This window comes from Polypterus senegalus, chromosome 14 (genome assembly GCF_016835505.1).
Source record: "Polypterus senegalus isolate Bchr_013 chromosome 14, ASM1683550v1, whole genome shotgun sequence".
Taxonomy (NCBI): domain Eukaryota; kingdom Metazoa; phylum Chordata; class Cladistia; order Polypteriformes; family Polypteridae; genus Polypterus; species Polypterus senegalus.
Window position 1 is genome coordinate 133,158,499 of NC_053167.1, and position 14,633 is coordinate 133,173,131.

The window sequence follows — 14,633 nt, forward strand, 5'->3', positions numbered from 1 at the left end:
ACAAAGAAAACCGTACAATTCCCTGCATTAGTGACAAGTTCTCACTAATTTTACTTTCTCTCTAGAAAACATCCACCCATTTTCGAAATCTGCTTTACCCTCAGCAGTTTCGTCTGGAAGCTGAAGCCCATCCCAGCAAGCACAGGGTGAAAGACAGGAACACTAAAGTCAGTTTAGCATCACCAATCAACCTAACCTGTCCTGTCTTCAGACTGGTGGAGTAAACTGAACCCACACAGACACAGGAAGGAAGTTGGATTTTAATAGATGCACACATTATATTTTTATATACAAACATATACATAAATATATTTAATACATTTTTGTACATATTCAAATAATATTTTAAATATGAAACATTCTAATGTCAATGATTGGCCAACAGCCATGCTATAAAACATAAGAGCTCATCTCACAAGGACTCTACCAGAGCTACATTTACAGAATATACTAACTTATGCATTGTGTATCAAGCTCAGTAATCTCAATTTTACTTGTACCATATCATCTGATCAGAACATTTCTTTAGATGGTATCTAGTGAGCCCTTCTTCAACTTGATTTTGGACTTTCATGCTATACATAAAGCTAAATTTCCCCTTGGGACAAATAAAGTACTATCCACCAATGCTGGGGTTTTGTTGATTTTAATGTTTGGTGAAACATTAAAAGAAAACTGCATTAATGTTGTAGTTATATTGAGATAAGTCAAGGGACCAGATTGAATCAGTCTTCAAGTCCTTAGGACCTGTTCTAACCAACTTTGTAGTGTGCACTGTCACCTGTTCAGTTTGTCACTAAGGCTGAAATATGTGTCACTGCTGTGGCAAACATCCTGCATTGTTCCATTTACAAAGATGGCATGCGTCTCTTCACCTAATGACTACAGACCAGACTTATAGGAATTCTCTTGGCAAAGACCACCTAGACCTATTACAATTTGTCTATAGGACAGAAATTGGAGTCCAAGATGAAATTATCTGCTCTTCCAGGTTAATTCCCATCTGGACAAAGCTGGCAACACTATCAGAATTACATTTTTTGATTTCTCCAGTGCCTTCAATACCGTCCACCTATCCCCATTAAAGGGTAAGTGCGGAGACACGCAGGTGGATGAGCCTATGGTGTCCTGAGTAATGGACCATCTGCCAGACAGACTGCAGTTTGTAAGACTTAATTACTGAGGGATGCGAGTAATGCTGATAAAACTACAGAAACATGTATGGTCTCCTCTGTTCACCATGTGTACTTGGACTCTAAGGCCGGCTTTATACTTCACGTGATGCACGCTACAGCAGACGCTCCTACTACGCAAGCATTTTACTGCTTATACTTGCGCGCGTACTTTACGTAAATCTGGAGGAATCCACCAGGTGGCAGTGTGAGATATTATCCCAGTGAGAACAGGTTCGGCTTCGCTGTGTTGCGAATTACCTGGAACAGCCATTAAATTTCAATGACGCCTTACCGCAATATCTCTGAAAAGGATGTTTAATGATTAAATCCATCAATCCAGGAATGTGCCCATTCCAGCTAGCACTGGGCACGAAGCAGAAACAATCCCTAGACATGGCATCAGCTCATCGCAAGGTGAATACAAGCACTCACATACACTTGCATCACTTTAGTGTCACCAAATCTGCATATTTTTGGAAGGAAACTGGAGCAGAGTGTGGAAACCCACCATGAAAACATGGAAACTCCAGGCAGGGAATACCAGCGACGTGACTCCCTGTGAGAAAGCAGCGCCACCGTGTCACCACCATGTGTGTAATTAGTAACAGTATTCATTATTTAAATTAAATTAACGATTTATCTGTAAAATGTAACATACATACTTAAATGCATTTTATCATGAAAGTAATATCCAGTATAAACCTAAAGATCCTAAATTTGCAGAGAGGAATATCATACATTTAATGTGTTCTGTGTGGCGATCTATTCCTGTTTGCTGTCAGGTCAGAAGCTTGTAGCGATTAAAAACTGGGATGACATTTTTCAACGGTCTGCTTTAATGATACAGTAAACTACGAGGTTAGAGTGGACGTTTCAAGATTAATGCAGAAATTTCAACTTTAATCACAAAATTCAAATCTTCACTGCATCCTTAATTTTTTCCTCTGTGGCTCAATTACAGCACTGTACATTATGTTGCAAAAAAAAAGACGGCACAAAAGATAGTATGTGAGACTTTTAAAATGTATTGTGTCATTACAATGGGGAATATCCATCCATCCATCATCCAACCCACTATATCCTAACTACAGGGTCACAGGGGTCTGCTGGAGACAATACCAGCCAACATAGGGCGCAAGGCAGGAAACAAACCCCGGGTGGGGCGCCAACCAACTGCAGACGATGGGGAATATGCGACGCTTAGATATACAGTGGGATGCAAAAGTTTGGGCAACCTTGTTAATAGTCATTATTTTCCTGCATAAATCGTTGGTTGTCACGATAAAAAATGTCAGTTAAATATATCATATAGGAGGCACACACAGTGATATTTGAGAAGTGAAATGAAGTTTATTGGATTTACAGAAAGTGTGCAATAATTGTTCAAACAAAATCAGGCAGGTGCATAAATTTGGGCACCGTTGTCATTTTATTGATTCCCAAACTTTTAGAACTAATTATTGGAACTCCAATTGGCTTGGTAAGCTCAGTGACCCCTGACCTACATACACAGGTGAATCCGAGTATTTAAGGGGGTCAATTGTACGTTTCCCTCCTCCTTTAATTTTCTCTGAAGAGTAGCAACATGGGGGTCACAAAACAACTCTCAAATGACCTGAAGACAAAGATTGTTCACCATCATGGTTTAGGGGAAGGATACAGAAAGCTGTCCCAGAGGTTGAAGCTGTCTGTTTCCACAGTTAGGAACATATTGAGGAAATGGAAGACCACAGGCTCAGTTCAAGTTAAGGCTCGAAGTGGCAGACCAAGAAAGATTTCGGATAGACAGAAGCGATGGATGGTGAGAACAGTCAGAGTCAACCCACAGACCAGCACCAAAGACCTACAACATCATCTTGCAGCAGATGGAGTCACTGTGCATCGTTCAACCATTCGGCGCACTTTACACAAGGAGATGCTGTATGCGAGAGTGATGCAGAGGAAGCACAAACAGAGCCGCTTGAGGTCTGCTCAAGCACATTTGGACAAGCCAGCTTCATTTTGGAATAAGGTGCTGTGGACTGATGAAACTAAAATTAGTTATTTGGGCATAACAAGGGGCGTTATGCATGGAGGAAAAAGAACACAGCATTCCAAGAAAAACACCTGCTACCTACAGTAAAATATGGTGGTGGTTCCATCATGCTGTGGGGCTGTGTGGCCAGTGCAGGGACTGGGAATCTTGTCAAAGTTGAGGGACGCATGGATTCCACTCAGTATCAGCAGATTCTGGAGACCAATGTCCAGGAATCAGTGACAAAGCTGAAGCTGCGCCGGAGCTGTATCTTTCAACAAGACAACGATCCGAAACACTGCTCAAAATCCAATAAGGCATTCATGCAGAAGAACAAGTACAACGTTCTGGAATGGCCATCTCAGTCCCCAGACCTGATATAATTGAAAATCTGTGGTGTGAGTTAAAGAGAGCTGTCCATGCTCGGAAGCCATCAAACCTGAATGAACTAGAGATGTTTTGTAAAGAGGAATGGTCCAAAATACCTTCAACCACAATCCAGACTCTCATTGGAACCTACAGGAAGCGTTTAGAGGCTGTAATTTCTGCAAAAGGCGGATCTACTAAATATTGATTTCATTTCTTTTTTGTGGTGCCCAAATTTATGCACCTGCCTGATTTTGTTTGAACAATTATTGCACACTTTCTGTAAATCCAATAAACTTCATTTCACTTCTCAAATATCACTGTGTGTGTCTCCTATATGATATATTTAACTGACATTTTTTATCGTAACAACCAACCATTTATACAGGAAAATAATGACTATTTACAAGGTTGCCCAAACTTTTGCATCCCACTGTAAAAGCTCCACGAATGCATGTTGGCATGCGAATGTATGTCGGCATTTTGCTTCACCACATCGAACCATTCATCAAACATCGATCCCGGAGGATCCTCAAAGCGGCTTTCTGTCACATGTAGATAGTAAACAGAGACTCTGACGTCACATTTAGACTTTTATCACACTGTGCCCTCTAACTTTTTGTTGGTACTGCAACTCGCGCATGTGTCGCGTTAATTTCCGAGGACCGACTAAGAGGACGCATCAAATGAACGCTGGGAACGCGTGGCAGCCATGATGCGGGCGCATACGCGTTTTGAGTGTGAAGTATAAACGAGCTCTTAGTAGAACACCAGGTTATGTCACCTGCAGAAACTCTCTGATGATTCTGTAGTAATGGGGTGTAATGACAAGGGGGGTAAGAGAATACAGAGGCCAAGTGGAGAACTTTGTTCCTTGGTGCAAATAGAAATTGGCAGCAACTTAATATAAGCAAAGCCAAAGAACTGGTTATTGACTTTTACTGCACCAAAGAGCCTCTATGTCTGGTTACTATTCAGGGAGTAGATGTGAAGGTTGTATGCTGCTATGGGACACACACTCAACACCCTGGAGGTAGTAGCGAAGGACAAAATAAAAACAAAACTGAGTGCCTTTATGAACAATGTACCACATCCTCACTCTTACACACTAACATTGTTTGCTTTCAGAAGCTTTACTAGGACTCCATCATACCTACAGCAACAAAACTTTATACTGCTTCACTGTGACTGTTCTAATTATTTTAAGCCACATCAGAAGTTTTCTTCTTTAGTTTGCTTTCACTGTATTTATTCTTGTATGTATTTGAAAGTGGGTGTGTTATTTTTCATAATGTAGGAACATTGTTTAATTTATTGAACTCTTGTAAAAAGCCAAATTTTCCCTGGGGACAAATGAAGCATATTCTTTCTTTACATTTATGTTATCTATCTTTCTATAAATAAAATTGTATCATGATTTCTCTGGCAATTTCCAAACCTAATAGGTTTGTACCTACATGTTGGGAAAGCCTCACCAAGAACAGATTGTTAAAATAATTTTCTAAAGAGCTGAAGCCCCACTGCATAACACTTACACCATTTAAAGGTGTTACTTATGAGGTACGAGTGAAACACACATTGCCAGACTCTAACATCTCTCTATTATATAAAAAAAAATCCTGCGATGAGACAAGACTTTTTTGAAGATTTTTTCAAGTCCTGCGAGATGAGACATTGGCCATGAGATTTTTATCAAGTCCTGCCCTCATCTCAACCATATTCCACCACACATGGTAATCTCACCTCTCATTCGTGTGAATGCTTTTGATAGACACAGTTTCTGCTCTCTCACCTCTTATAAATTTTAACATTTTTCTCACTTTAAAAATTTCCCAATTAAAGAAGACGTATTATGTCCAAATCTTATTAAAGAATTTCATCATGAAGGGTTATCAACAGAAGAAATGAGTACATGGACAACCCTAGCACTGAGAAATGAGGAAGCCAAAAATGCTGATCGGTTACATGGCAAATTGGTTAAGTGCGTATCAATAGACTCTGCTGAAACAGTTGGTGGTGATGGTGTGGAAGATGAAAACATCAACTTACAATATCATGAAGAACAACTACAACCGTTTAACACCATCTGGTGTTCCACCGCACAAATTACTGTAGAAAGAAGGATGTATCCAAGAAAGGTAATGTAGTACATTTTCCGTGGGTAACATTACACAACAAAGGAGATCTTGATATGGCATTCATATTAAAACGTTAACAGCTTCCCATTAGAATAACTTTTGCAAAGTCAAATAAGAAATCTCAGAGCCAAACATTCGAAAAATGCGTTTTATTTAATAAAGAGAAAGAAACGAAATTCAATCACGGGCAGTTATACACCGCGTTGTCACGATGAAAGTCCAAACATAGAATCAAAATTCAATGTGATATTGACCAAAATTGAATTTAAAGAAATTGTTTTTACTGAAGATTTACAGTAAAAGTGTAAGTTTAAAAAGTATTTGCGTGTTAATTTCAGAGCCAAATAGAACAAAATCATATTACGCAACAAATAACTCTAACGCAACATGAAACATAATTTACTTTCAAATGATTACGTTTTACTCTTTTTTAATAGGGTTAATTACTTGCTGTAATGTAAAATAGTTTTATTATGCATATGTAACAATTCACATGAAAATAAAAACATGTTTAAATTGTACATTGCATCCCCATACACAAGCAACAGTACTGCAAAGAGGCTAGCACATAGTGTAGGTACGAGGGTAGGCGAGTGAAGTGAGCAGGGGCCAAAGCCCCCTAGTTTTAAAGATGGGTAGGTTGAGTGTACGTTTGTTTTCTTCAAAATGTTAGCATACATTTGTATTAAATAAATATATTACCTGCTCAGTTTGAGCTATAAAACAGAACCACTGGCATAAGAATATTATTAAGGTCAGATATTAAATTAATATTCTACCATTAAACAACAGCTTATGCTCATTAGAAATGTGCTGTTATAAAAGACTCTCAGGAGTCTAAGTAGTTAATTTACAGATTTAATAAAAATAATAATTATTTATATTTATATAGCACTTTTCTCACTACTCAATTTTCCTTCATACAATTAGATTGACTAAAAGACTTGCAGCCACCAAGGTCCACCAGGATAATTTATTCAGCCTGGGATTTAGCAAGTTAAGAGGGACCTTTTCTATTCAATCTACTGAAACGTTAGAGAAGAATAACATATGTTGACTTACATTTACTGCCTTTTTACCCCCTTTTCCACGCATTCCACCAACTTTCCCATGTGCAACCTTGGATCTGAAACCCGAAACATCGTCATAGCTCTCTTTGGTGTTCCACTTGGAGCCACGCTTCTTGCCACCGAAGCCAAATTTCTTGTCCTTGTACTTTCTTTTGGCATTAGATCTAATAAATACAGTAGACAATGACAGAGTTAGTTACATAATGCCATTTTCCCTCAGTTTGTTACAAGTCAAACTCAAGTTGCTTACCCTTTCATGTTCATGGCAGATTTGGACTTGGACGCTGTCACAGTATTCTTCTTGCCTCTTTCTGCATCCCCTTCTAAGAAATCAAGTTTGTCTACCATCCCTGCAACACAGACAGAAAACAAGGGTTAGCCACAATTCTGCCACTTCAGTGAACATTCACAGACTGAATAATAATTAATTCATAATAGCTACAATGAAAGCCGATTCCTGAGTTGTTTATTGTAAAGGCATCACTTAACTACAAAGAGTTACCAACGACAGGGGATATGAACCTCCCTCTGTGTGGTGCCCCATGAGTCACCAATTTATCTAAGCTGCTGCTGGCTTTTACTTTTCAGACTAACCAAACACTTTCAAATAAATTACATTCTGGGTAAAAACATGTCTACTTTTTTTACTAAGTTCCCTTGCAACTGCGTCTGAATGAATGAAAAATAGCATAACCTTTTATGCAGAAAAAAAAAACAAAAAAACAATCACACTATGTACTGCTGCGCAAGTACTGTAAATGAAATTGTAAACAGGATAATAGTAAGTAAAAATGACTGACATACTGTATAAATCAAGCAAATGAATGCACCACACCAATACATCACATGAAATAAATGAAGGTATAACATGAAATAGAATTTCAAATGATTAATCTATCATTCACAATTAAAATGCTTATTTCAGGATGAGTAGTAGTACAGGTGTTATTTTGCAACCACTATCACTTTTTCCAGAATTGACTGCTGTGGTGCGATTACTGCTGACTGACTGTTGTGAGCTGTACTCTTTGCCAGCAGCAGACAAGTTGGCTTCATGCAAATTAATTTTTCCTTGCAGATGTTCACTTCTTTGCATGTACACGTATAATGTATTCACTTGTTACAGAGCTAACTCTACATGAATATATACATATATATACATTGAGGCAAGATGCAAGATACAATTTGAATAATGCAGAAGAGGGATGGATGGATGGATACCAAGCTGTAGCTAGCAAGCACGTAGAATGTGTGCAGAATCTGATTGATATACAAGTACTAGACATACTTACTTATCGACTCAGTAAAACTCTCTCTCTTACACATATGGAAAAGCATCAACGACGCATATGTTGACAGGTTTAAAAAAATAAACGATTGCCAGAATGTATGCATTATATTTATTTCTGTTTATTTTAACATTATTTCTAAAGGTGTACTGTGCTCTGGGCTTATAAACAGAAGTGCATTATATAATAACAGCTTTGGCAGTATTTGCATTTTATGCACTGTAAACACTCTCTAAAATACTCGGTTTGTCTCCCAGTTTCGGCATACTCTCATTTTCAGTAATAAAGCCCATTCTGACATCATTGGTCATGAGGCAGAAACCAATCCTTGACACAACCTCAGTCCATCACAGTCATACACAGTTCTGCTAAAGGAAAAATTCTGCTTAGTCTGGGAAATGGTGGAGCATTTCTACACTGTTTGATGGTACCTGTGACTCAAATTTAGCTGTTTGAACAACCTACCACAGGCCTGCAACTCAGAAAGAATAAAGCAAGACAGAGGCAGCATGGTATCTAAAGTCAACATTTATTTAAAACAATTAAGCTATTTTATATACATTATTTACCTTGTTGGAAATTAATGCCAATTTAGGGCTAAACACAATAAATGTTTAGAACTGAAAAAAACAATTAGCTGTAATTATGTTTATCTAACACACAGAGTGACAAACCTATTGATGGTTCAGTTAGAACATCACAAAACTTTTGATAAGAACAGGCCATTCAGCCCAACAAAGCTTGGTGATCCTTATCCATGTGATTTCCCAAAAATAGCATTAAGATGAGTTTTAAATTAACTCTAAAGTTGTACTCTGTACCACACTACTTGATAATTTATTTCAAGTGTATAAGTTTCTGTGTGAAAGAAGAAAAAAAAAAGTTCTAATTGTTTGTGCGAAATTTACACTTAACAGGTTTCCCTTTGTACTTGTGAGACTCTTTTTAAAGTAACTGTCTCCAATCTATTTTATTAATTCTCTCTATTGTCTCTCTCTATAATACTAGACAAGACTGTTTTCAAGAGATTTTGTCAAGTCCTGCCCTCCTCTCAACCATTTTCAAACATGCCTACAGCCCTCTCACCTCTCATTGGTGTGAACTCTTTTGTCAGACACAGTTCCTGCGCTCTCAGCTCTTATAAATTTTTTACGTTTTCCTCATTTAAAGTCGTTTAGGAAAAGTCCCCAGTTTCATCCTTCAAGGAAGCTTTTCTAGACAGTATTTTTAAACTTACAATCTATTTGTTTCTTTCAATGTAGTCCTTTTCTGGACAATAATTTTATAAATTCTAGATGACACGTTAATGACTAAGCCAAGAAGAAAGGGCAGCGTGTCAAAAAGAGGCCCAAAAGCATTGGAGAGAAAATTATTCAAAAAAGAACAATAATAATCTAAGAACAAATTTGGAAAATAAGGAAAGTAATAATCAGCCCAGTGGAACTGAAAACTTAAGTTGGTCCAAGCGGGGTCGGAAATAAAAGGCAAAGAGTAGAAGACAAAGTAGAATGTTCTAAAGAGGTTCAAAAATGTCGGCGCAATACACATGCAGAGCAGGTTAGAGATTATAAAAGTACTAAAACTCAATAGTCTTAAAAATCTGATAGTAAAGATCATATTAGCGCTAACAAGTGGAAATTATTACTCGGTGAAATAATGGAACAGCGGAAAGAGATCGAATATATGGACATAGGTGATATGACAGAAGTATATAGATATTGTTCGGCTTTGAAGTTTAAGTCGGGGATTTGTAGATCATCTAATTCATGTTGCCATCAGGGAAAAGTAGTGTTTCTTCCCAATGAAGATGCGTATCCACGATAATTAAAAGATCTGTTGTTTGGTGAAAGTGAAATCCACAAACACTACAGGTAAAATATCAGAATCTATAATAATCTGTTTGCGTTTGCAACATTTACACAATTCAGGACCATATGCTACGAGAATCTGTGGTCCCACTACAATTAAAGCTACTAAAAGTTTAATTTTTCAAAGAAACCACAATTCGGTCAGGTTTATAGTTATGATCATGGAGAAGCGATGCAACATAGAATCAAAAGAGTTAAACAATTGGACGTATTAGAAATTCTACGGCAAATAATAGATACAAATCCATACGTCCAAAGGTATTGCACTTTACACAAAATTTATCTGCAAAACATGGACAAAGAACTTTTCTTGGATTTCTATATGAGTCCGAAAGATCACGGTTTCATTTATAATAAACCAAGATGTGAGGAATTGTTAGCGATAATAGTTTCGAAAGATGGAGATATCAAAGACAGAAGTTTAAAAAGTATGTGTGTCCTAATTTCAAAGCCAAACAGAATGAAAATGTATAACTCAACGAGTACTTCTAACGCAACATGAAACAATTTTATTTCAATTTATTATGTTTTGCTATTTTTAACTATGGTTAATTACTCGCTTTAATGTAAAATAGTTAATTCTATTACACATATGTAACAATTTCCATTAAAAATAACAATCTATTTAAATTGTACCATCGCTTACCTATACGCGAGTGGCAGAGGCGTGAAGTGGCTGGTGCATAGCACCCACCTGGGGGTTAGAAAGTGAAGCGAGCAGGGGGCAGAGCCCCCATGTCCTTTCATAATTTTAAATACTACTATCATGTCCCCTCTTAACCTCTGTTTGCTTAAATTGAAAAGGTTCAACTTCTTAAAATTTCTCCTCATAGCTCAGTCCCAGAATCAGCCCAGTTGCTCCTCTCTGGACTTAGTCCAGTGCTGCTATATCTATTTATATGCTAGAGACTAAATGTGCAGGCAGCATCCAGAAGAGGCCTCACTAGAGAGTGATAAAGCTTAAATGTACAGTAATCCCTCCTCGATGGCGGGGGTTGCGTTTCAGACCCCCCCCGCGATAGGTGAAAATCCACAAAGTAGAAACCATATGTTTCTATGGTTATTTTTATATATTTTAAGCCCTTATAAACTCTCCCACACTGTTTATAAATATTCCGCGCAGAGTTATACAGCATAATCCCTTTGTATTCTCTTAGATATTAGGTAAGATTCATTGAAATTATGTATATAAACACACTGTTTATATACAGTAAAACCTAAATATTATTTTAAAGATATCGAGTGTCTCCGATATCACGTTACAGCCATTACGATAGACATGCCACCAGCAATAAATACGTACAATGCAACAAAAATAGTATACAGTAAATGTGTGTACAGTGACACTAAACGTACGTACATGTACTAAGTACTGTAAGTAGAAAATTAATTATGTCCCTTGTATGAAATCAACTGGGCAAACCAACTGAGGAAGCATGTACAGGAAGTAAAAAGACACATTGTCCGCAGAACCAGCGAAGCAGCGAAAAATCAGCGTTATATATTTAATTATGCTTTCATATAAAATCCGCGATAGAGCGAAACCGCGAAAGTCAAAGCGCGATATAGCGAGGGATTACTGTATCTTCCTTTGACTTGTACTTCACACATTGTATTATATAACCTAATATTCTGGTAGCCTTCTTAATGGCTTCTGTACTCTGTCTAGATCTAAATAGGGAATGAGTCTACTGTAACTCCTTGGTCCTTTCTCATAAGGGGTATTTTGAAGTTTCAGACCTTCCATTGTCTATTCAAATCTAATGTTTATTCCTACATGTAATACTGTACATAAAATTTCATCTTCCACATGTCTGCCCAAGCCTTAATTCTATCCAAAACCCTTTGTAACAATTGGACTGATTCTACATTATCTTTTATTCCATGTAGATTGGTGGCAGTTAAGTTAGTTTTTCAACTTTTTCTCCATGTTACCACAGTGACTGCACCAAACCTTTGTGTCAAGCTGTTAAAGTGTAAAATTGTATTTTACTTTATTCTGTAAATGTTCACAATTTTTGTGTGGTAAATGCAATTAGAATTTGTAAGGAGTGGAAAATATACTGGGGGGAAAAAAAATCAGGCCCCCTGTGAAAAACAAACTAGGAAGAAGTATGATGTATTTTAAAACATAACCCATGAATGGCTAGCTCTGTACAATATAGACAGTATACGGGTATCTGTATAAAACACATGAGTAACATTTGAATAGTCAACATTAATTCAGTTCTTTGTGTGCATGTGAGTTTGCACAGAGGAACACCTTAACCTCATAAAGGATGAGCAATCACTTTCAATGTAGATAACTGTTTACAGACATACCTGGGACATGCCTAAGTGTTGCAGACAAACATCACAGACCAAGGATATGCATGCTTGTTTATATTTATAGCATTCAGTAAAGCAAATAAACAGTTTTACAGTCCATCAATTACTAAAGCCGATACAAACTCATTAGTCAATTAGTAGGCAAAGTGTACTGTCAATAGCAAAGGTGAAGTTAAATATACAGACTGTCAAAAGGCAAACATTAGAAATGTGCATTTTTCTTAAATTTCTATATGTGAAAAAGATAACCTCAGAGTGCTTACAGGGACTAATAATGAGGATCAATAGTTATTATTCTTCTACTACTAATATTATGATGATTCTTCAACAGAACAAAAATTCAAAGACTGAACCAGTTCTATAGAGCTGGTGTGCACGTTCTTAGGGTAAAGGTTTAATTCATATTTATTACATGCCTCAAAGGTCTACAAAACTGCCCATATTATGCCAATTTGCTTTGATGTTTGTGGCAGTGAATCAGAGGAAAGTGGAGAGAAAAATCAGTCAACCATCACCTTACAATGTGATGATAATGTCCCAATTCACACTGCAGAAAGAGTGGAAGGCTGTTTTGCAAAACTGTAGACTTGGAAGCCACACTCATTCTGTTCTCCAGATTTTGGCCTCATGTGACTAAAACTTATTTACCAATCTGCAGGACTACTTCCTTAGGACATATTATTCTAATCACAAAGATGTTAAGACAATTACAGAACAGTGCACAAGCAAGGCAAAAAAATTTCCTTAAATGGCTTAAAAAAAAGAAAAAAAAAAGGCTGGAACATCAGATGCAGTATTGTGATACCCTACACTACACTTGGTTGCCATCTTCCATAACTTAGTGAGAAAGTAATATTCTATATTACTGGAAATTTTATTTATGAGCAAATGTTCAAAATTTCTGAAAATGTCCAAAATGTATTAATCTAATCCCAAAATAAGTATTCAGCCCCTGTGCAGACTATTTTTATTTTATTTTCTGTTTTATTTTATAAGAACAACAAATTTATTTGGGGCTCTCTGGTCTGGTGTTAATGAGTGTTGAGTTTAAGGGATTTTCTCTGTAACACATTGTAATAAGTACGTAAGTTTAAAATGTCACTGTGCTCTGTACAAAAAATATTTTATAACTCCAGATTTAGCACACAGGGGCTCATCATTTAGAACTGCTAGGCAAGCATTAGAAGACAAGAAAGGGACAATTGCAAAATGGACATTGTACTATCTCTGTGTGACAGAGTCAGCATGACATTAGATCTTCTTTTCCTTGTTTGGAATGGCATGATTTACGTAAGTGGGGGCCTGCACATGGAGAAAGGGTATAAAACCTTGGAACATTGCTCGGCACACCTGTGAAGCCGACGGACGGATGGGAGAGAACGTCATCTGATCTGGAAAATCCTTCCAACGCAAAGACGAAAATTGCAGACTCAACACAAGGTCTTGTCATGGCTTCCCGTCTGTTATGCCTCGTAAACCGTCATTAAAAGAAAGTTATTTTCTCCTATGTGATTTCTTACCGCCGTATCACTAAGGGAAGGATTATCGCCTTTGTATATATCTATATAGGTTCTGGTTACTTAAAATGCTGCAATTGCAAAACAAATGTATTTCCAGGAAGCTAGTGCCTCCTATTGGAAAACACGCATTAGTGTATTTTCTTTTTTTTAATGAAGCTGTTTTTCTACGGAATTTTTGTTTTTTTAAAATGCCCAAAAAGAAAGGTTTTGAGTACACTGCCATTTTTGATTACCCCTTATATAAATAAACCTATTGTATATGGAAGAGATAGAAAAAAAAAATACAAACAGATGGGCAGTTTTGTGTACCTGACTTGCACTCAGAAAAACACACCAGGGACATTGTTAAAGTTTTAGAGCTATGACCTATCAATACAAAGGAATGAGTTCATGTAACATAACTAGTATAAATGAGCATGGTGTCGGAGAGTGCTGAAGCAGTTAAACTAGGAGAGCCAGAAGTAGATAGGGGTCATTAGCTACAGGTTTTTTTTTTTTCCCTTACAGTAAGTTGATATTTGACTACATTTTTTATACTCCTGTGCTTAGTTATCATCCACTTCTATATTTATTCCTTCTGTTTCTTAAAAATAACTTTTTTTTTTGCTGCATCGGTCAATTGTGTGAATCTTTGGGATTAAGGGTCCGGTCTTGAATGAACCTCCTTTCATCATAGTACAGGTTTCAATTTAAATTCATGATTACATGGCTGGTCACCTGCAGTGGGCTGGCGCCCTGCTCAGGGTTTGTTTCCTGCCTTGTGCCCTGTGTTGGCTGGGATTGGCTCCAGCAGACTCCTGTGACCCTGTAGTTAGGATATAGCGGGTTTGATAATGGATGGATGGATGGCTGGTCAAAAATATGG

At 37.2% G+C, this 14,633-nt stretch overlaps 1 protein-coding gene across 1 annotated transcript in view; it reads right to left on the reverse strand.

The window, feature by feature from the left end:
* The window catches only part of ebna1bp2 (EBNA1 binding protein 2), a 33,813-nt gene that overhangs the window by 601 nt on the left and 18,579 nt on the right, over positions 1-14,633 (reverse strand). Inside the window, exons 7-8 of the mRNA XM_039735248.1 lie at positions 7,014-7,113; positions 6,756-6,927 (exon numbers count right to left, since the gene is read on the reverse strand). Of these exons, the coding sequence (XP_039591182.1) occupies positions 6,756-6,927; positions 7,014-7,113 (272 nt within the window). The remainder of the gene's footprint in view (positions 1-6,755; positions 6,928-7,013; positions 7,114-14,633) is intronic.